Source organism: Leguminivora glycinivorella, chromosome 11, assembly GCF_023078275.1.
Source record: "Leguminivora glycinivorella isolate SPB_JAAS2020 chromosome 11, LegGlyc_1.1, whole genome shotgun sequence".
NCBI lineage: Eukaryota > Metazoa > Arthropoda > Insecta > Lepidoptera > Tortricidae > Leguminivora > Leguminivora glycinivorella.
Window position 1 is genome coordinate 1,420,468 of NC_062981.1, and position 25,420 is coordinate 1,445,887.

At 35.0% G+C, this 25,420-nt stretch overlaps 1 protein-coding gene across 2 annotated transcripts in view; it reads left to right on the forward strand.

The window, feature by feature from the left end:
* Positions 1-4,640: 4,640 nt before the first annotated feature.
* The window catches only part of LOC125231252 (ankyrin repeat domain-containing protein 6), a 44,160-nt gene continuing 23,380 nt past the window's right edge, over positions 4,641-25,420 (forward strand). The window contains exons 1-2 of one of the 2 annotated variants that reach the window (XM_048136642.1): positions 4,641-4,671; positions 13,988-14,098. In XM_048136642.1, coding sequence (XP_047992599.1) covers positions 14,003-14,098 — 96 coding nt within the window. In that variant the 5' untranslated portion in view covers positions 4,641-4,671; positions 13,988-14,002. Of the gene's footprint in view, positions 4,672-13,976; positions 14,099-25,420 lie in introns of those variants that run through there. The other variant, XM_048136643.1, reaches the window with a different exon arrangement.

Sequence of the window (25,420 nt, forward strand, 5' to 3'; positions counted from 1 at the left end):
GTCCTGGATTGTGGTGCCATTCTTTGCGTTTACACGTCATAGTCAAGCGTGGAAAAACTAGAGGATCGAGAGAAAGATGATAAATAAGATTTAGAAATAGTAAGACTGTGGATCATTTTGTACTTGGATTGTAGTCTACAATTATCTATTCATCTATTTTGTAAAGTATTTTGTTCACTATTGTAAAATCGTTTCATCCGCCATCGCCACCAGTGGATTTGTTCACTTACCCTATTAGTGTGTTTTATTTTTCAGTTTATACGCAACGCAACTATTCCACATTCGCGAATTTCTGTTTTGCCCTATGGCTGACTGGTAGAGAATGCCTTAAGGCAATAAATCCGCCATTTGTACTTTTTTTATAGTACAATAAATTTAAATAAATAAATAAACTATTCGTGCAAACTGTACCTTAGCATATTGTAAACTATCAATTCTTAAACCTTATTCCATTGATATTAAGTCTATTGACAACCATTATAGAAGTAAAACAGTTTTATAAACATGGTCGTATGATAGAATCTTTGTAGAACTGTCGTCTAGTTATCGGACGGATAAAGCCGACATGTCGGTCAAAATGGAGACTTGTTGAGTTACTGGGTTGCTTGATAAGGTCGAGTTTGCAACGCAAAAGGAAAACTTAATCACTTGAGTCGTTTAAAAGTTTGAGAGAAGACCGTAATAACTAATTAGATGGATGGTGGAAATTGGACGTCTAGATGGCGCTACACCTTTGCTTGATATTTGGCTAGATGACGCTAATTATTAATATTAACTTTTTGACAATTTTAAAACATATCAAGTTAAGAATATGGGTCAAATTATCAAAACTGAGGTTCTAAACTTTTGATCCTGTATCGAGAGTGACTACAAATAAATTTTACTTTGACAGTAAATTCGCTATATACTCGATCCTCTTTGGTAATATGTACCATTCACGGAATTAGATTTAGATAGAAGAAACAAGTTCATCTATTTCTATGGCGGCCGAGCGTTTCAGATTTTGTACTGAAGCTGTTACTTGCCTGTAATTTTAAATATGTCTCAGGCCCTTGAGAGTTCATCATTTTTGTGTTGTTGCAATTAAATATCACGTAACGAGGCATTTTTGTTGACTTCACCTTACAAACGTTGACACCCGAAAGCTGCAAGCTGCAATTAAAGACGGACAACTCAGTGGAATTTACGGAGTTCATTTAACACCCTAAGTCAGCCATTCTCAAAGTGTGCTCCGCGGACCCCTAGGGTTTCGCAAAGCCTCCTACCTGATATGCAACTTCAACTCTCTTCCATAAAACTTCTTCCATAAAAATAAAAAATAGTTTCATGTAATACACGTTTGCTTGATCTATGGTAGGTATTATGTATATGACATCTGTGGTAACATTGTACATATCATCTCATTGATGATTCAAACAATAGGCAGATCATCTATTGTAGTAGATTGAAAGGAAAATAAGCAACTTCCTCTGATCGTAACAGTCAATCACTTAACAAGGCAAGACGTAAGCTTATCGGAGCGTGAACGCTTGCGAAATACATCAATGAACATATGTGCTGTACAGTGAACAATAATATGTAATTTAAATTCGTTCTGAACAGTATGTAATTTAAATTTGTAAGCATAAGCATGCAGTGTAAAAGTTATTTCAATATGGCGGCAACATCAGTTTATAATTTAAATATGCTTAGTGTGAAATATCTTCTTAAAATAATTTGAGCTGTATAAATGAAATGAATGGATGAAATTTTATTTGCTAGAGAAATATTACATGGGTGCCCTCTATTTCGCCTATCATTAATTCGCATAATTTGAATTCGCATAACAGATTTGGCATAACATAATTGTTCATAACATTAAATAAGCATAATATTAAAAATGCATAATTTTTATTTCGCATAACAATGAATCTGCATAATTGAAATTTGCATACTACTATTACGTATAACTTTAATTATCTTAAAATGAATTGCCATACTTACTAACTGTATGGAGCAAGCGATTAGATCAATCAGGGGCTGATTTTCCAATTTCGAGCGCTCGATTTTAAGTGTTTAATTTTATACTGTCTCGCTTACTAAGCATGAAAAAAAATAAGGGCAAGTAAGGTACAGCGGGGCAAATCTCGAGTGGGAGGCAGATGTAACTGGTCCATTTCTCCCATGTTTTACAATGTTTGCATTATTAAATAGAGTGTCCACCGGTTATATATGGTAGGCGTGTTCAGTGGATAGATGTAATAATGGAATAATGGAAAAAATGAATTAGTTACAATTGCCTCCCAGTCTAGATTTGCCCCGCTGTACCTTACTAAAGAAATTGAAAATGGATAGTATTTAAATAATATTATTTCATCGTTCAGATTTTCGAGCGACGAAATCGAGGACTCGAAATTTTAATATTTGGTCACAGGGGTAAGTTAACAGGTCAGTAGCCTCACTAAATCCAATGAGGTAGTACAGCGATATAAATAAAAAGGTTGTATACTAAACAACTAGCTTAAGATATCAAGTTAAATTTTTTATGAAATTACTTTGCACTCTTGTGGCTAAAATGCAAATTTGATATTTGTTTTCGACCAGCAAAGTAAGCCTTTACCCGTTAGTGTGGAGAAAATATAATTTTCTTGTATGCCATTTAATAATTCTACGAAACAAAGTTATGCTTATTATACCTATACCAATTCATCGTTATACCAATTTACATTATGCGCATTAGCATTATACGTAATCTGTTATGCGAAATAATGATATGCGTATTAAACGTTATGCGTAATATACGGTATGCCAATTCATATTAGGAGTATTCAGTTATGCGAATTAATATAGACCCATGTTACATAATAGGTGTTTTAATTTAAAATATTGTAAAATACTTTTCCAAATGACGACCGGTCTGGCTCAGTCGGTAGTGACCCTGCCTGCTAAGCCGCGGTCCTGGGTTCGAATCCCGGTAAGGGCATTTATTTGTGTGATGAGCCAGATATTTGTTCCTAAGTCATGGATGTTTTCTATGTATATAAGTATGTATTTATCTATTTAAGTATGTATATCGTCGCTTAGCACCCATAGTACAAGCTTTGCTTAGTTTGGGGCTAAGTTGATCTGTGTAAGGTGTCCCCAATATTTATTTATTATTTATTTAAATAAAAAACGCGATAGTCGAGTAGCTGACACACTAGCTACGTAAAGAAAATAAATAAATAAATAAAAAATAAATAAATATTATAAGACATTCTTACACAGATTGACTGAGGCCCACGGTAAGCTCAAGAAGGCTTGTGTTGCAAAAACAACAAACTTTTAATTGTATCATGTACATAAATGTACAATGTACCTACATGGTAGTAACAGCAAATGATTTTAATTGATACGTAATAAATACTCATGTTTACGTTTGGAATTGATTCACACTCTACCAAACATGACTAATTATGTATCTAATCTCTAATCAAAGAAAACGAAACATGAACTAATTACTTACTAACAAATCGATGAAATCAGAACCTAATTCCGTATTCCCAGGCAACTGACATTTACGTGACATTCACGTTCTGATACACTTATCTAAGAATATATATAAGAATAGCTGCTTAATACCAACGTATGCAAATTATATTGACTGTACCGACATACGAGTATGTATGTATGTATGTATGTATGTATGTATGTATGTATGTAAATCGGTTGTATGTTGTCGGAAGGGCAGGGCGTGTGCATTGGACCGAAATAATTCCTTATTGTTAAGAATTATTGCTTTGAGTTGTGCTCGTGTTGATAAGCGGAGCGGATAGCGGTAGGGAATAAATAAAACTTGCTCAGACTTTGTCTCTACGTAGACAATTAACTGATCAATCATTTTTTAACAAAATTAGGGTGTTGATTTTAACCACAAGGTGACTAAATCAGAATATATGGAAGACTTGGGTTCTGATGTGCTGTTGGAAAGTTTCTGATATGACGAAATTTTCTATTTAATTAACAAAAAAGAATGCCAAAAAGTTCATCATCTTATAAATTGGTATTTTTTCTCCATTTCACAAGCACCAATGAGCAACTTTCGAGAACATACTATTTATTAAAGCCAGTTCAAAGCTGTATGGTTCTCAAATAATATAAAATCCCGCTAAATCTGAATTTATATAACTTCATATGCTCCAGACATGGGTCTCTATTGGTTCCCATATTTTTTGAGGTCCGATTTTTACTATCCATAACGTTTTTATACACATCTACTTTATTACTTTCAAGGTTATGGCATCCAAATCATCCAATGTGATGGGTTGTTAATGTTAGAACCATAAAGCGTTATTCGTAACAAACATTATGACTAGTGATGGTTATGACCACAAGATATATGAATAACTTGTGACTAACGAAATTCTGAACAATAACTTTATGGGAAAGAAAGCGATCCCGCCCGACATACCTAGTCTTTGCGAGTAAAAGACATAAACGCGCACACTCCTCTCTCGCTATCGCTTAAGAAATCGCTATCGCCTATCCACCAAGCCCTCCCTGATTGACATAGTAAATCCAACCAAGATCAGATTCGGCCGAATAGTAACTACAATAGAATCAGTATAGTGCGACCAGTCGAGTAAAGTACAATGTTGTAAGGTGATGTGAATTTGGATTGCATTGGGTCGGTGGGAAACTTAATAAATGTAGGTAAGTAACTAAAGTATTTGCTTATGACTTAAATATTAGTCAAAATACAAATAAAGTTCATTTTCTGTTAGATTCATAACGAATGTGTGAGGCATTTTTGGTAAAGCTAAGAAAGGGATATTTAGCATAATAATTTTTGCTAACCCTTGAGCATGCTACTTATTGTCCAAATATAGTCAATTTACCTGTCAAAGATAGATAAAGTGCAAAATATGACGAGAATCATGAGAAAATAACTCCCTACGCTCAATTAAGGGTTACCTTAAATAGCAAAATTCAATAATATGTAATAAGCTAATAAGTGCAGATAGACACTTGTAGTCTGTAACTCTGTAGGTTATTAAGACCTGTCATACGCGATACATCCCCACTAAGACCATTGTAAAATCACTGTCGCCTCTGTCTGTATTACCTGATTGGCATACATAAGCTAACCAAGATCAGATTCGATCGAATATTCAATGAGTAGGTTATTACAATACAAACAAATATATGTACCTACTGATTACCAGTGGCGGCTGGTGAACATTTCTGCTAGGCAACACTGAGCAAACAAAATAAACCTACCTTAACATTAGGTATTTTACTAGTAATCAATTTTAGGCAAGCCGGTGGGAATCAGCTTGTATGGACCAGCCGCTGCTGCTGATTACTGCGGCCAGTCGCGTAAAATACAATATTGTAAGGTGATGTGAATTTGGCTTCCATTGTGCTCGTGGGAACGGATAAGGTAAACTGTAGCTATTGCTGGGTGGTCAGTATTAAAGGTTGTACAATGTACTCGTACAGTAAGTATATTGGGTTGGGCTTGTGTTGTATTTGTAGCGAATGTGTTATTTTTGAATGTGTTGGTTCAATAAATAATATTTACTTACTTCTTATTATATATTTACATAATACACTATATCAGATCTGGTCTTCATAATTATATAAAACATTTATAATAAATACGGCAGGAGCTATTTCTAGCAAATATAATATATTGTTATGTCGTACAAAATCATACATTATGTTCCGCATAGATGTAATAATATCATCCATTATGTCTGGTCCGTATATTCTCGTAGATATAATAATATCATATTATTATATTATGTAAACGTTTATACGGTAGAAGCTTTTTCTAGCTAATTTACATATCTGGCGTACAAATGATGCGATATAAATATTATAAATGCGATTCGTATCGAAGACGATCGATGTTTTACGCATATTATTAGTTTGCCATTCATTCAGTTTCCAGAGTATTATGTTTCGATTGTGGTATTTTGTTGGTGCATATTTTAAAAACATAAATATATACTGTATGTTTAACGTTATCTTCCGTAAAAAAGGACATAAATTGCTGATAATATTGACAAGTTTGCTCCTTGCTCCACGTAACGTGAAAAAAGCTTACTACTTGCAAGGACCATATAATACGGGTCAAAGCCCTAACAAAAAAGCGTACCCTTAAATGTATGGGTCTTTTAGGCTTAAAACTAGATGGCGCTGTTTCGCAGCCTGGAAGCGGCCAAAATCATATTTTCCCCGAATATTTCTGCGTGTTTTTATTTTTTAAAAGAAAAAATGACATGACTCTTTATTTTAATATCATGATATCACGTTAAAACACATTAAAAAAAAAATTGTAGGCATCATCAATTCATCAGTGTAGTATTTAATAGGTGGCGCTAAAAATGAAGGAACGATTCTTAGTACGAAGATTGTAAATCCTATAAAAAAAACATCCTTGAAACTTGTTACTTAAATGTATTTTTCTTTTTAGACGTTTAGGGCCACTAGTTCCAGACCTCGAAACTTAGACTATAAATAATGCAGTATTGTGATACACACGTAACATATAATTAAATAAAATATAAACAACAGTTATTTAGATAACAATTATATAATTGAATAAAAAATAGAAAATTTATATTTCGGTTGTGATTGTGACAGCACCGAATTTTCACTAAACATTTGTAAGATATTCTAAAATACAGCCCAATAAATTAAATTAAAAATAAGTGTAAAAGGCAAAGCATGTAAAAAGATTGCTGAAATTGACAGCATGGTCCGTATCATACAGATCTTAATATATGTATTATTAAAAATCGAAAAAAAAAACGGGTCATTCAAGTCATTTTGGTCAAAGAACCGATATTTTAAAATTAGCTAACTAATTATCAATCGACATGGCTGCCGTTTTCTTTTCCAATAAATAACAACGATTAGATTATCCAAATATCCGACTGTGAACCCACTACCAAAGAAGTCGACTATTATAGAGACTGTCAAAGTAAAACGTGTAGGTAGTCACAGTGCAATAGGCTAATCTCTCAACCACAGTATAGTATAATAATGAGTACTAGAGAGATTAGTCTATGCGGCTGAATGTGCCGCCCAGTGCTCTCGGTTACCTCTCAGTTATCTGTCAAAAATGCGACCAGTCGACCTGTCATCTCTCACTCATACGAGCATGGTAAGTACGCGTTCACTTACACAAGTCTAGACTGTGTCTGTGTGCGTAGGAACGCACCTCTTTCTTATATTTGATCGCCATTGTCCGAGGTGTGCTCTCAACACAGGATTAATACTTTTGAACCTGAGTTTTGACAATTTATTTGTTCCAAATTCGTAACTAAAATATGTCTTAAATTTGACAAGCGCGCCATCTAGCTGAGAGTCAAACAAAAGGTCAACCAAAATTCTATCATTATAAGATGGTTCTGAGGTACTATTTTTTTCTTAGACTTTATTAGTTATATTTTATCTATACGGAGTTATATATGTCTTTGCTCACTACTATTTATTGGTTCTAGAACCTATAATTGAACATATCTACAAAATATTTATGTTAAATAACTGCATTAGCATATGCCAAGTTAGGAATAAAATAAGATTAATGTATGTTAGTTCCGTATTGGGTTATGGACTTTCGAAGCACGAGCGTGGACGAGTTTTTTATCGCATTTTAATGTTATTTTAACGTATTTGTAATTTAGGATTACTGTAAATAGATATAAATAATCATTTATTTTGTAGCAGTAAAGACGTACTTTTCTGGTTGACGATATAATTAAGTCTGAGGTACCTACCTACCTACCTACCTCTTTTCATGTCTTTTCATGTCATGGGGAATACGTTTGTTTATGCATACCGCCGGGTTTGAGATGATGTGCAACCCGGTCGGTTATGTGGGGCTCGAGACTGTAGAAAGGCCCCAAAGGACCCACTAAACCAAATCAGCAGTTCCCGAAAAGTTTGTACATTTGGATCACGTCTCCGATTTTGATAAAAATTGGTAGGCTGATAGAGTCCATGATGCTGAGCAAGATCCACTAGGTTTCCCAAAATGTCCCAGTTAGTATATCAGAATGGATTTATCATTTAAAGCGACCCAATTTCAAGTCACAAGCAAAAAAAAACTACGCAACTTTTAACTCTCCTCTTTTTACTCCGTGCGTAAAAAGTGTGCGCCTATCGCGCGAGTCAATCGTGCGTTTCTCATTACTTCCAATTATCCACAGACCATAAACGCATAAAAACGTGAGTTTGCTCGCTACGTTCATTATTAATTTCTGGACACCATGAAGATGAGGGTAAGCCGCGAGAGAAAGGGATACAGCTATACCTGTTATATAGCTCCGTCCCTGTCTCTCAACCTAAACTGAACGGCTTTAGTACTTCATTGTAACAACCCTATACTTATTATTATTAAAAACATCGATTCACACCTTTTTTTGTTTTAATGCGAAGCTTTGATGTGCTTTTGTTTCTTTTCTTTTTGCATTGATATGAATTATGATTGAGTTGTTGTTATTTTACGTTTTATTTACATATAAATGATAGCGTGTTACGTGTATATAATTTATCGTGATGTAAATACGCAATGGGAACTTAATTTTTTGTATAAACCAACTCCACTAGCAGTAAAAAGATATAAGTATGTTTTTAACAAAAGCAAACTATCAGTGCATTCAGTTGCTAATATGTAGGTACATCATTATTAAGACTTTTAAACATAACTTATGCTTATTGCTGAGGTGTGCCAATAAAGAGTATTCTATCTATCTATCTATCTATCTATCTTATGTCTTTTAAGACTACTTAGGAAGCTAAATGCACAATAAAAACATCAACAGTAACAAAATACAGGCTACATTCTGCATAACTACACGATCTCGGAGGAAATATAGACTGGAGTAGCCTTTCAGTTACTTACCCCTCTGCCAAAAAACTTGAACAAATGTTCATAAAGTCACGTAAATACAATTTCACAATCGATTCATGCTCATTCACAGAATCGCCACGACACATATCACTGGTAATTAAAAATGCCCGCTTGTGCTGTGAACACTTGTAATAAGCGCTCAAATACCTCAAGTTTGCAAAAAGATGGCATAATATTCCATTTGTAAGTAGTTTTAATATTGTTATATTACTGTTTTTATTATCTAAATGATAATATTTTTGTCATACGTCATCGAATATCGATTTATGTGATCGAATGCAATCGATTTGAAATTTGTTGGTGGGTAGAAATTACGTCACGAACACTCCCCATGAGACTTCGATTTTTTGCTGTTTAAGAAGTTACCTAATGTGGTTTACAATAGGGTCGATATTTATATATCAATTTATTCATAAAAAGACGCACTCCCCACGAGACTTCATTTATATATTTTGTAAGAATTAACCTAATTTCAATTAGAATAGAGCATATATTATAATAATATTGACAAGGATCATTGAGGTATAATGTACTAGAGAGGACACGGCGAACAAAAAGTTTGCGCCACGAACATAAGTCCAGTGGACTTATGTTGCCTCAGTCAGTCTTTGCGCGTGGTGGGAGGAGGTTGTCTCTGACTGCACACAAATAAAATGAAAAAATGCCTTCCTGTGCTATAAGATACTGTTCAAGCCATACGAGAAAATCTAATAAAAGTGACGGTGTCACATTTCATCGGTTAGTAGACAAGCTATTTTGATCTAACTTAATTTAAGTAATTATTATAATGAAGGGACGGGCTCCTTAAACGCGAAGCTATGGCCGCCATTTTGACAACTGGAATCATAGATGAATCGCGCAGACATGACATGTAGGTAATAAGGTATAATAATTGTGATCATATTCTGTTTTCAATATATAATTTAAAAATATTTATTTCAATTTATAGTTTTGAATATTACACGGTTCTAATACGAATTTTAGTCGATAATATTATACAATAAGCATGATTTTGAATTATTTCTGAATTCTCATTATTGACGAAAAATAGTGAACCCAAAACTGAAATAGTATTTAATGCAACCGGTGTTTAAGGAAGGTAAAACAAGGTGAATGGCGCGATTATTATTCTGAGCGACAGAAACTTACAAAACTAATGTTATTCAAGGGAAATTAAAATTTATGAAAAACTAATTACGTATGTTTATTTCACTGAGTAGAAATTAAATATAACACAATGTATAATAGTGCTAAAAGTAAACTACTTACTTAGTATTTCACACACAAAGTATAAAACAAAGGTCTACACTAAAAGTGTCGCGTCTATGTGGTCAAGTCTTACTCTATGACACGGTTCGCTTCACGCGCATGCGCCTCGCGATGCCGCCGCTGCCGGTCGGCGCACAGAATATGTTCGAGTTGTCATTTCTAGTACGTAGTACATAGTAGTTCAATGACAAGGATAATAAAATTGAAAATTAGAAAAATCATTTGACCGAGACTTCGTCGTAGAGATGTGGGCATGGTCGATGAAATACTAACTATCGATAAAAAAGTATGATTTGCAAACCTTGATCACACAATTCATCTGAAATATATTTGCAATTTTCCGAAAGAGAATGATTTGAGTTTTATTACATGTACTTAATAAACTTTACACTTTGAACCAGTATTGAAAACAGTTAATGAAGACTAAACCATTTCTAGTTTATTTATTTAACCAAGTTTGTCTATAATGATTTAGTACCACCAACCGCAGTAAACGTTGTTGATTAGTTAGTCTGGAAAAATAAATTAATGTTTTGTCAAAATGTCAAATATTTCTTTACCTACTAATCCTATTATCCATCGCTAGTCCACCCGCGTGATACCTACTACCCAGGATTGTCATTAGTGAATTTTAATATGATTATAATAGTGCCAAACATTAAACAGATCTAGAAAAAACAACGACATCATTAAAATTATAATTTGCTTCATTAATTATTATCGACTTCAGTTATCGATGCCTGCCTCATCCCTATAGTTTGAGACACACACGTGCGCATTTAGTGTCCGTATACACTGTGTTTCTACGAAGTATTTCCATGTGTGATATGTCTGTGTGCATCATAATGAGCATGTGTTATTTTTTTATCATAATGTGCGTGTGTATTGACAATAATATTTTTTGCATTTGTGAGTACTCCTTTACATGTGTTATTTCCTCACCTTCCGCGAATCTTGGCAGAATTATTTGTACGTAGACGGAACATGAAGGCTACTCCAGTCTATATTTCCTCCGAGTACACGATATTACATTATGACACTAATTCACATAACCTCTATTACTCGCAGTATTCGCGAAAACCTATAATTTGAAAGTCATAACATGTAAAGTCAAAGGAATTAAATATGAATGCGGACAAAGTGCGAAAAATATGTATCCACAATCTTAACGTACAAGTAATAAAGTCGGGTATACATAATTTTGACACTTTGTCCGCATCTATATTTACCTTGACTGTCCCCAAACGTCCTGGCAACTGACAGATCTACCAAAGTTGAACTAAAATCAGTTCTAAACCTATGGAGTTTAAATTCAAAATGCAACTTTGACTGTTACAGTTGATTCTTTTTAAAAACAAAATGGCGTCGAGTGTTCGAAATCATAATGAAATAACTTGCCAATATCTTCATTTGAAAATGAACTGTAAGTTTATATTTTAAGGTTGACGGTTGATTGATTGGTTATGAGTAGTATTTTGTTTTGTTTTTTTAATGATGATGAGGTATTCATGGCAAGTTGGAGACGTGAGAGCAGTTTGTTTGAACTTTGCGGTTTGCGGACATGCAGGAATGCAGAGTTATTGAATATCGCTTGTGTATAGTGGCGTGTTACTTGGCGACGATTTAATAACAGTTTTACGGAAGTCAAAAGTTGAGTAAGTGAAGCCTGACTTAAGACTTTACAGCAATTAATATTCCTATTATTCCTAATAGAGTTTATCCGAGTCACAAGCAGATCGGACACTACGTATACGTATCTCTCCAAAAATATTTGAATTTTACGTAAAATAGTGCCCAGCCGAAACCTATAAATTTTTATCTGATTCGATATCGGATATAGGACCAATATCTGATGTAAAAGTGCCATCTTTATCATTGGCCTTTGACATCTTTCCTACTTCCGATATCAGATCGGATAATGTGAAAACGCTCTAAAGCTGTCTATGAGTTTTCATATTAGATCCAATCTTCTAACTCCAAAATTCCAAACTTTATAAACCGTAGTAAACTTTGGCAGCTCAACCGTTCCATTACTGTCAGAATCATTGTACAAAAGAAGCAATGAATAGTGAATACGAGTATATTTTCCACCACTCTTAACGGTAGAAAAATTATAAAATTAAAATTTAATTTAACTATAGATAACTGTTTCCGTGTTTTTTAAGTTACAAGAGATATTTTTGCAGAACACTCCCGTTTCTTGTAGATTGACAGTCAATCTGATCGGAATTCTAACGATCTCATTGAGGCATAGCTGCCAGTCCTGCCCGTAGGTTACGTTTTTTCTGCTAGAACATGTTTTATGAAAGTCGACCATAATATATCTACTCTCGAGATTTCATAGTACTGGCGTAGCCACGATGCCAATCGTTTCCATTCTGAGTAAGAAGAGTGATAAAAAGACAAAGCTTTTCATTGTCGTAGGTTTATCATTAGGCTTAGCGCAAGAAGTTGTCATCTGGCATATAAACTCGGTATAGGATCTTTGTCAATTTTATCATTATCATACTTCACACATATTTTCGACAAGTGGAATCTTCAGCGTTTTGAGGCACGATTGTGAAACAAACTTTGCTATCAAGTGAAACATAATACTCGTATATTGACCACCAATACCATAAACTACCTCTAATGAAACATTAAAATTCAACGCCGCACAGTCATTGCATGAAATTACTTTATTTACCGATATAGAATTAAAAGCAACTTTCTTGTCAGCTTTTCCAGAATAAAAGGAGCCTTTAAGAACTGACAGGTGAAGAAACGATACCTGTTTCAGAATTAAGTACCGCTGCTAACTTAATAGGTCTCAAGTAGTTTCAAGTAATCTAAAACACTCAAGTAATTTAGAATTAACTTATCTGTAACACACGTCTCTTAAAGGCATATACGGAGAAAAACTACAGCCATTTTTACGATACCTTACATTTTCCTCTACATGCTTAGAAGAGAAACGACGTAATCAAATCCTTCTTAATAATTCTTGAGTATTTAAAGCTCAGTAGTTTCGTGTAGTTCTCGCCCTGTCTGAGTTCGACCGTCGAAATCCCGTTATTGATTTATTATTGTGTTTCAACAAGAAATGTATCGACTAATTTCTTTAAAATAAAAATCCCGCATTTTTAGATAATATTTTTATATTTTAACATAAAATTTTAGATAATTTCCGTATTAAAGTATTTTTTAGACTCGTTCAATGTTTCTTTTTCAGAAAAAGCCAATTGCTTCTTCTCAGATAGCTAACAAAATATGTAGCATAAATAAACTTTTGAACGCACTCCTACAAACTTTTATACCATATAATTCAAGACTTCTAAGTTCTAACCTCCGAGCCTACTGCAGCTTAACTGTTCAAACAGATCAACATTCCAAAATTATGTAAGTTGTAGTAGGCACACGTCTATAGCACGGTAGCTGCATAACTCAAGCTCATGTCATGTTTAAGTACCTGCTCGTTCGTGACTGGAAAAGTAATCAAAATTGTCAAGTTATGTTTGTGATTTATTTGGTTACCTAAGCTTATTACCTACCTTATTTCATGTGGTATGTCATGTCAGTGTGGTATGGTCATAAGTATGGAATCGGTTAAACCTTTGCCTGAGACATTGGGCTTGGCTTGGATACGCTGCGCTATTGTGCTCGATATTAAGTAGTGTTACCATATTCGTTTTTATTATACTCTGGCAAACGCTATTTGTCATTAAAAAGGCATGTCAAAAAAAATTTAATTTTCGGCGAGAGGAAAACCTTTTTATTTGCCGATTATACTCTTATTATAAGTTTTTGTAAGTAGATTAACCACCATAAACAATATTTTTTTTTTTTCTTTTCCAGTGATGGTGTGAGCGCATGTCGGCGGTGCTCGAGGTAGCGGCGCGCGGCGACGCGGCGCGGCTCGCGAGCCTCCTGCGCGCGCAGCCCACGCATTGCGATGTCGTTGACGAGGTGAGTCGAGAGATGGCGCTGTACAGATCGGCGCGATTTCTAGAACGCGCTAACGATGTGCCGACGTACGATCCTTAAGTAGCGCAAGTAATTTGAAATCAGTCAGTCATTGATATGGTAGTGAAAGTGTAAAACGGCTCATGAGCCGCGTGCTAGTGCTAGTGCGATAGATGGCGCTGTAAAGGTAGGTACGATTCCTACAACGCGGTGACGATCTCTCGTCGTAGAATTCTTAAGTAGACACTAGTAATTTGTTAGCGAATACTTGAATAATAGTGCTCAGTCATTCAGGGTACAGAGTAATATAAGGGATTTGACCAGCTGACTCGGAAAAGGTAAAAAAGTACTATAGTGCATAATGACTCTCAACCGTTATAAGCGATTCCTTCCTAAATTTCCCTAATACCTACTAATCCTACTATGTAATGAAATAACTTCGGATTCAGTTTTCGAATAAAGACATAACTTCAACATATTTTGCACTTCTTACCAACTTTAACACCCTTTTTACTTATCTAATATTCCTACGTATTTCACCAAGACAGCTGCAAGTGCTGCAACATTACTGCAGTAGCCATCCAATATGGAATTGGCACCCTGTAGCGAACAAATTGATGGTTTGCGAAATTGATTCTCAACACTAAGGCAATTGAGGCTTTATGGCTTTGAGTTAAGGTGCTGCTGATATGTAATTTATGTGCGACCAGTGTCTGTGCCATGGATGGCTTATCACAAGAACCCGTATACGTATTTAATAGTGTTAAAAGTTATGCTTAAAGATATGCACTAAAATGAGTGTGTTGTTTCTTTGGTTTTAATCTACAGTATCATGCTTGTCTCACGTTTTTAAATTCGACTTAAAAAGTTACTGACTAACTCATTATTTGACGTGTAAGGTAATCTTGTTACCCTCACACTCGCAGTATTTTAAAATTAATTACTTATGTCTCTCAGCATTTCTCTGTTGTAGCGTTATTTTCAGTATTTTAGAAAAGAAAGCAGGACGCGTAGCCGAATGACCCAAACGCTCACGAAACGCTCACGAAACGAAACGCTCGTAGATATCTATCTCTATCGCTCTTGCGTATTGGCGCGACAGAGCCAGACTACCTTTCGCGGCGTTTCGTTTCCGTTTCGCGTCGTAGATATGCCATTCGGCTACGGGGCCTGGTTCCAGTCGTTTCAGTGCTTAAACTTTAATATGTAACGGACTTCCCACTATTGTTGTTGTATTCAAAAAGTAAGCGATTTTTTAAATATGATGTTAAGATTATGTTATGGTTTTATTCAATCTTTAAGAGACACCGGTGCATCGTAGCTTATAGCGGCCGGCTAAATTCCTTCTCGTATTCCATGCTCTAGCTTACGGCGGTTATCTGTGGATGGAACCTTTAATAAATAAAATGTAATTAATGCATCGATATTTCATGTTTTGTTGTTGAAATCGATTTTATCGTGTAGTATATTAGATACTTAATGTGACCATTATATGTAGTTAGGTTTGTCGCTGTTTCGTTGTGGACGAATCAACTTTAACTCTAAAAGGGGGACGCCAATAGATGCTAGTCACATATTGTAGTGAAATGTGGCCCGTTTAGGTAGAAGGCTGACACTTCTCGCGTCTCGCTTCAACAAAATATTGGATTTATCTGAGAGTAGATATAACGGAAAATAATATAAAAATATAACTCAAACACAATTATTAAAATTTAAAAATAATAATTACTTATAAAAATAAATGTTTATCAAATTAGTCCTTGTACTTAAAAAAACGTCGTAGACAGATTTACATTTTCCTTTTCAAAATGGATTTGGCCGTGTATGCGGTATTTGTTCAATATCCCAACCCAATTACCTATTGTACTTTTTTACTACTTACCTAATCTATTATTGAATTGGACGCCCATAATATTGTTTCAATACGGGATGGACACGCCATAAAATACATATAAATAGACTATTAAATGCTGGCTAAGTAATAGCCTGGCATGGTCGTGATACTGTCCCACGATATACTCCATCAATCATGGCTAATGTCGTCGCCCCTAATGCCTATACATTACCTAGCCAACGTCACAAGTGTCACAACCGCTTACTATAATACTTATAGTATAGAGAGTTACAAGCGGCGGCACGTAACTTTAGCGCTGAGTGAAATGTGGACGGGATAGCTGCGCATGGGGACGCATACCCTTCGCCCCCTGTAATCCCCTGAGAGACCTGTTTTTGACTTCTGCGCAATAACGGTCACCGCTAAACTTACGTGTCGCGACTTGTACTGTCAAAGTAATATGTGTCTCACAGTGCATAGATTGCCAACTCTCGACACAGTCTTTAAAATTTTGAATCTCAGTTTTGAGAATTTGGCCCATATTCTTAACTTGACATATTTTTAAATCGTCAAATATTAACATTAGCGCCATCTAGCCGAGAGTTGACAAAATGAGTAGCCTATTATAGGCGAGCGTACATTTCTCTTGATGGTTCTGAGGGATGTTTTGTTTCTTTAACTGTCTAATTGTCTATACGGAGTCTTTGCTAAGCTTTCCTACTTCTGTGTAGTGTCACGACAGAGTTAGATTACGTTTTGATCGCCAACGATTGTCACCTTGGCTAAGCTGACAGGTATTTAACCGTACTTACACAAATAATTATAACAACGGACTATAGTCCGTCCGTCTTATGAGACGGACTAAGTTGATAGTTACATTGAATGGACCATTTATGACCCTGTAAAAACTCGTAAGGTCTAGATAGTCTATTAAATTACGAACGGCGATTAATAGCCGTATAAATAAAATTAAATTTACTATATTATAGTAATACATTGAAATTGTTTTTTCGTCATATTATAACTAGAATTAAAAGTCCACGACAACGATTCTGATAGACTATTTGAATACGTGAGTGCTACATAGGTCGGTAAGCACTAGGTACTCATAGCTCTACTGTAGGCCGATAGTCCACTATCATAATAATATTTTTGTCATAGGAATATGATCATAGGCAACATGCCGTCCTTTTTCTTCGCGTTGGAGAAAAAGGGAGGCATACAGACCTATGATCATATTTATATGATAAACATATGATAGTGGACTATCGGCCTTATTGGCAAAGACCCTGGTCTTACATTGACGGTATCTAACTTTATTGTTTACCACATGTATTCAAGGATCCCCTAATTGATCATATCTGACATTTGACCAGTCGTATCCATTTGCGAAACTTACTTAATTAAGTAGTAGGAGGTAGGGCATAGCGAATGATATTCCGCTTTGTGTGGTAGGGCACAGCACAGCGGATATCGTCTCGTTCGAATCTAGAGCAGAGCCCAACTGGGGTAATACCTCCGCCTTACAGAAGACCGCAGCCAAATAGCACTAGACCCTACTCATAGTGTTGTGTTCCTGTCGGTGAGTAAGGTTGCCAGAGCTCAACGAGGGTGCGGTGTGCTGATGACGGGAGGACTTACGGAACTAACTTGTTCCGTTTATTGTCCTTTGAGTCGTCGGCAACCCGAACCCTCCTTGGAACTTATACACTCCTTTTTGCTGTGTACTTAACACAGCAAAAGGGAATGTACAAGTTTCTAATGGGGTGGCAACGCGCATGTGACACTGTTTGAGTTGCAGGCGTCCATAGATTACGGTGACCGCTTTACATCAGGCGGGCCGTATATTTGTTTGCCACCGACGTAGTATAAAAAAAAATAAAAAATTTTCACTACTCCACCAAGAATTCAACAAACTTTATAGTATCATTATATTTTTCTCGGAATCCAAGAATCGCAGAACTACCGCAATCGACCTCGTAACTAGATCGTTAACTTTACGTAAACGGATTAACAGAATCACCTCATCGATCAAGATCTTAAAGATAAGAAAATCTTATATCACAAAAAATCCTATCTAACTTCTTTATCGACATCGAATTTCAACACTACTTTTTTCGTAATAAGGTAGTCTTCTAAACAGCCAGTTGAGGATGAGATACAAGTTAAATTGACTGACTGACGTGGTCCAAACCATAAGAAGGTAAAATACAACTTACAAAAATCTTAATTCTTCATCAAATCCAAATAATAATCTTTTCCATTTTGAATAAGGTATATTTTTAAATAGCGAGTTTGTGTAAGATAAAAGTTTTGTTAAAAGAACGGTGTTGTGAAATACGGTAGCCGTTACGACGCCATTTTAATTTGTTCACAAAATGGCGGATGCGAAAGATTTATATGTTTACAGTCATCAATCCGAGCGAATTAATTGTGATTGATTTAAATGTCTCGTTTTGATGGGTGAGAGCGTTTACGTTGATGTTTGATATTAGAGCGTCTACCTTGTGTATGAAATATTTTACTCGACGGGATGCCATGAACGTCACGGATAAATCGGATTACGATTGTATGGATTACGATAACAGCGCTCCTAAACGGGTAGTCGAGTACTATAGTCTGTATATTTAGGTATTTAAATAATTGGCAACGTTTCAAAACGTTCAATGTCCCTAAATCGGAAACGATTTCGAAATATACGCCCGTAGATCACAAAAATATATTTTTTTAATGTTTTTTCCATATTTTCATTAAAAATCTTAAAATAAAAATAGTTTAAAGGGGAAAAGAAATCACAAAGCTGATTTAGAGCTGCCACTATAACCAAAAAAATGTTCCGGTTGGGATGTCACTTGAGTTTGACTGTGACACTTGACAGCCAGAAATCTCGGACTGTTTAAGCTGACTGTTAAAACTTTTTTTAGGAATGATTTTGTCGTTTTCATAGGTGTATGAAACAACACATGTGACGTCATTTAGTTGATTCTTGACGTTTGTAACTTACGCTCTTTCTGCTCTAAGTAGTAATAAAAAGGGATTTTCGCATTAAAATAGCAGTTTTTTGGAAAAATGCCAAAATACGTGTATCTTTTAATATTGAGTTCTTTCAAAACAAACAATAAAAAGTAGTACTCAAAAATATGAAATTTTGTATACAAAATCTACCCTCAAGAGGCTTGTTAGACCGGTCGAGGGGAAATGAAAAGTTACTCGGCCAAAATAAGTATACTTTCTATCACCCGTCATCTCATCATCCACTAGCTGTTGTTTCATATCATCTCTCACACAGTCCACCCATCTTTTCTTTGGTTTCTCTCTCTCGTTTATTCCTTCCACATTCACTCGCAAAAAAAAATCCTCTTTCTTTCTTGTCTAAAAAGCATGGTAGAGGCTGTGATGGCATCAGAAATAGCGGATATTATATATTTTGCTTAACTGCCTATAACTTCTTTTGCAAGGCTTAATAAAATTAGCATACTTGCAACATTTTTGTACAAATACCGTCGTTATGGTATTCGGAAAAGATTTAGATTTCTGGCAGAAATACTTTCTGTTAAAGAGACCTTAATGCTCCTTAATTTGCTACTTCCTTTTATTAAAATTATTTTAAAATCTCGTGTTTTTCTTAAGATCAAATATCCGTCGTAAATTGTGTACATTTGTGATTCAGTAAAGTGCATTGCATTAAGAGAATAATACTAAAAATCGCTTAAATTAGGAATACTTCATACTATAAAAATTATTAAATCATAATTTATGAAGCCTGTTGTTTATCTACAGGTACTTATACTCTGTCAAACAAGTCTGTCAGTAAATAAGGACAAAGAAAACTATATGCATCCTTTTCTTTAGGGTGCTATTAGAGAAAAGGATACCTATAGTTTTCTTTGTTCTTATTTACTGACAGATTTGTTTGACAGAGTATGTATGTATAGTAGAATGCTTCTAGTTTAGAAGATATTAAGAACAACTGGCTATGGCAACATAGGAATGTATGCGGAACGCCCTCTGTCGAGTAATTCAAGCTTATAATATCAATGTATGACAGGGAATCTGGTAATTCATATGTTATTTATCAACCAACTCAAATAGTAAGTACAAAATACACTTTGGACATTTTCAAAAGTATTCTTTCGAAGTCGATCTAAAGCATCTTACGCGTACATTTTATTTTATTACACATAGGCATGTCGTAAATAATCATTTATATTTAAAGCGTCTCATTCACTATCTGGGTATAAGTCGTCGATTAATTATTCAGTATCGTTATCGGACGTCATCTAGACGCATAGATGCTATTTGAATCGATTGTATATTGTTAGCGAGTCGATCACTCGGACAAACCAGAGCGTTCTTCTTGGGTAAATTCAAAAATAGTATTTTGTGCAACCGGCGTTTAAAAGAGGTGAAAAAAGTCGAGTGGCGTGGGTAACAATTTTCGGCTTCGCCTCAAATTGTTAATAAAGACGCCACAAGATCTTTTTCTTATCATCACTGAAAGCAATGGTGATTCTTTGCTCTTTCAACAACTGGTGATTTTTACTGCAGTTGGCTTTTCTTCTCAAATTTTTGCCAACCTCTGACCTATTTTAAGGAGATCAACATTACGATATCAATCCTCGTCTCTGCAGAAGTTGCGACAGCAACGCTGCTGTTGTCTCATATCACAAGTTTCTGTATTGTTATATCCAGAGAGAAGATTTGAACTTGCTTTCAGTAGCTAAAGACTGAGGACGGAACTTATGACGAAATGAAATATAAAAATCATTTATTTATCAAATAGGACAAAGGGGGCACCTTTACACTTGTGTTTCAATTTACTGGTTTCCTAAGAATCCAATGGCCCATACTCGCGACATCGACGCCAAAGAACACTAGTCGTTAACGTACTACAGAACTGGTCCAGTCTGAACTACAGACCGGTTCCGCTGCCATTGTGTTGTCTCGATATTTTAATGAATACTGTTTCCATCATATTTTATATTGACTTTCATTGAGAACTCGATTTTGTTGTGCCTAGTGGTATTTAGGACACATGTGCGTAAAGTTACAGCTCTTTAACTTATGATGTTTTAAACTGTTAGTGCAAAAAAATCTTAAGCGGTTACTGTAGCATATTATGCATACGACTCCAGTTGCACAGGGTGTTTAGTCAGGTACTGCTTTAGTCAAGTACTTTTTTTAATTTAAACATCAAAGGTCTCTCACGTAATAAAAATCGTCGAAAATCGCTCGACATGTTCCGCTCCGCAACGACAAGCCTTCTCAATCGACGATTATTTTACGTGAGTGACCCGGTTTTACATGTTTAATATGTCCGTGCCTCACGGTACTTTTGTTTTGATATTCGAGAGAAAAATAATTTATTTATAACATTATTCTACTAAACTTCGGAGGTTTTAAAACGGGATTAAGTCCTACTTAATTATTTTTAAAATCGGGACTTAATCGCGTAGGGTAAGGTGGGCAACAGAGAACCAGTGGTACACAAGGAACCAACGGTTTTATTCGAAAATGCGACGTTGCCAAACTGCACTGCGAACATATGCACGCGCCGCTAAGGTTCCCCCGCTCGCTCCCCAGTCGGCGGCCGGTCCGCGTTGAAATTGCACGTGTAGTGAAGTATTTTGTGATTTTGGACAAGAAAACAAAAAAAAGTAAGTAGGGTGAATTAGCCGGTTGTCGGCCAGTTTAGCAAAACTACGCATTCAAATGGATTTTCTGTACAACATATTCGACAAAATTTTGTCATTGTATGATTTTTAGGCAAAGAATTTAATACAGATTCCTTTTGATATAAAAAATTATGACTAACTAACTTAGTTTTCTTTATATAGCTCCGAATATGAAAAAGTAGCAATTTAGCCGGTTGTCGACCACTTCTTTTGGTTCTCGGCCGCTTGTTTAGTTAGTTGTCGGCCACTGTTATTAGGGTTTTAAAATGAATCTTATGTCAGAACTAACAGGATTTATTTTGGAATAAAACAAGTAATAGTCAATGTCACAATGTATTTTTAGTAATATTTTACATTTAATGAGGAGACAACAACAAACACAACACAATTTAACTAAATTTGCTAAAGTAAAAATATTATATGCAGGTAGGTACATAATGATGATGTATTAGACTGTATAAAATCTGGTGTAATCCTTAAAAAAATACCTGTAGCAAAAATGTTTAGTATAATAATTACCTAAGAACAAGTTGTGTTGCTATTGGATATTATTGTATTTATTAATAAATAAATGCATTTTTTTTTAAATAATCCTTACAAACAACGCAATTAATTGACCCCAAAGACAAATTATTTTGAATCTGGGTCGAGAATATATTGCAGGGCCGACAACTAAATTAAAATTATTTGTTTCTCGGCCGTCATAAATTGGCTAGGCCGACAATCAACTTTAAAAATGCCTGTTCTCGGCCGCCAAATATTTCAAAAAATAAATCAGATTTTAACCAATTATTTCCAAGAAAGCATGTGGCCGGCTGTTAAATGCAATATCAATTTTGTTCAAAATAAGTGTTTTTTGAAGTATTTATTTTATTTGCTCTAATAATATAGGAAAGACAATCGATTAAAAATGACGTCCTTCAAGTCCGTTCTCGGCCGGGGGGCCGACAACTAAATATCTTTGTAAAATTGCATTTAGATACCCGACCACCCAATTTAATTTAATTATATTACATATTTTGAACATTTAAATTGAAATAAGATGAGTTCAACTTATTCACAATCTACTTTAATCTCAACAATGGTCTCAAAGCCACGAAAACAATATGTTTACATACCTCGAAAAAATGTTGTATCCTAATTTTTTTTATAAAATTTGTCCACCATTCACACTGCTCAAATTGCTTCCGTACACTGACGAGCGAATCAATACGTCACCAAGAAAATAAATGTAGGACATGTCAATATCAAGTGACTTTATGTATCTACCCTCATTTTTTGAAGAAATACTATATAGTTGTCATGTTATTGTAGATTAACTGCGTGGTGGCCGACAACCAGAGGTGGTCGGATAACCGGCTAAACCACCCTATTTAGTTTTTTTATTTTCTCAGAATGTAGTTATGTTTGATTTATCTAATTAATCAGTTGTGCGGAGTGACTATTTCTCTATCTTTTTGACATTCACTGATGCGGCTTTCTTGTGCCGTTTATTTTTTACCGAATTTAAAAAGTGAAAATGTATATCTAGCACACATTGAACCACAAGGCTAGAGTACTCAATGAACCAGGAGGTTCTCTGGGTAATTCTCTAGTTAGCCTTTGGAAGGTCTATTTTGTACAACTTTTGCCATGTTTAAGAGTTAATATAAGTATATCTAATATAACGTTACTATATAGTACAAAAATATATGATAATACATATATTATTTAAGTTTTTTGAAGTGCAAGACTTTATTTTTCATATAACGAAGAATATTGTGACGATTACATTAGTAAACTACTCTTAGTTTAAATAAATAAGCATTTTTGACATTGTAAATGTTGTATTTATTAAATTGCCCCATATTTACCTAAATCAGTTTGTATATTTTGCAATTATTTATCAAAAACTATGCAATTATATAATGGTAGGTTCATTGTGTACTAGGCCGGTTCATTGAATACATAGTACCGGTTCAGTCTGTACCAGAGTTTGTACACAATGAGCCATTGTTCATCTTTTAAAAAAACTAAAATATCTCGACTTCTATTCAGTTTTATTAAAAAATAATGATGAAAATTTAGAGCTAGATAAATAACAAATGCACTGAATAAAAAAAAATTGAATTTGGACCTATTATGACTGACTTATTAAGATTTAAATTTTTGGTGGCTCATTGTTGGCAACCTCACCCTATCGGTCTCGGAGAACCGAGAACACGGGGACAACGCCGTCCCTGAAACATTGGAGATCAGTTTAATATGTAGTCATACGCGATTAAGTCCCGATTTTAAAAATAATTATGTGTAACAATCGTGAAAGTTTAAATCAGTGTTACCTAAGTCTTATTTTATTTATAAGTAACTCAGATAGAGGACTAAATATAAGGAATGATGAAATAATAAAAATATTGCTCACAAAAAACCGTTGCAATAAGGCTCTCAAATACAACTGACATGTCTGTCCAAATCTTAATCTCATGCATGACTTGTTCAAAGCATAAATATTGATCCCCTTCTTAAATTAAAATATGATAGTTGACCAACACGTCACATCCATAATATCATAATCCATCGATCAATCACACACCTGTTCCAGAAATGGTTGAATATATTATAGTAAAGCTTTTACGAGGCCGGTAGATGTCGGATCATAGCGGACCTGTCACTCTTCTGTCATTAGACTAAGTATTTATATGTGACCATGAGTGTTTCCTGCAAGAATAAAATAGGTATGGTGATTCAAGTATTTCAAATATATTATTCGGGACATCATAGTAGAAAAAATAAAAAAATAAATAAAATAGGTAATATGGGTTAAATAGTGACGTAGGCGAGAGGCTGGCAACCTGTCACTGCAATGTCACATTTTCGATTTCTTTCAACCCCTTTTTGCCAAGAGTGGCACTGAAACTTGAGTAGTTTCATGTGCTCTGCTTACCCCTTCATGGGATACAGGCGTGATAGTATGTATGTATGTATCATAGTAGAGGTCGCTGGTTCGATCCCCAGCTCGTACCAATGAGTTTTTCATAACTTATGTGCGAAATGTCATTTGATATTTGCCAGTCGCTTTTCGGTGAACATCGTGAGGAAACCGTACTAATAAGGCCTTTACCCTTCGGGTTGGAAGGTCAGATGGCAGTCGCTTTCGTAAATTAGGGCCTACGCCAAATCTCTTCTGAAAGACAGTTTCTAGCTCCACATTACAAAGAATGGAAGAGGTCTCCAAACTTTTTTACCACAGTCTAGGGCCACGTCCTTTCTGAGAGTCGAGATGTTTAATTGTTGCTAGGTTTGGTAATATCTAAACATACTGACTTCGCAGGGGTTAATATTTGATTTTACGATGCCACTACTTGGTCAATTTGTATTCTAAAATTGAGGGCTTCATGTATCAAAATTGAAATTTTGTTCCTAATTCCTTTTAGCTCTTGAATAATTTAATGGAACGATAAAAAGGCAAATATGTGATTAAACTAAGCAAGTCTCAAGCCATCAAATGTCGTCTTATTCATCTTTTTGTCAACTTTCATAGTACATTTCCATCCGAATGCTCGGAATATGCATGGCGTGGCGTGGCGATTTGGCATTAACATACAATAAGGCATATTGTATGACACAACACAATGTACATGGCAATATTTCAGCGGGTGAATGTTGGCTATAATTAATTTATTTTGAAAATGCCTTATTCAATTTATTAGTATTTAACATGCAGTTGCTATGCTATGAGTAAACTTGAGTTGCAATAGGCGAGATGACTAAAAAACTAATTAGTCCGTCAGTTAGATTATCAAAGAACGCCTAGGTACAATTTCTACTTAGAAGTGA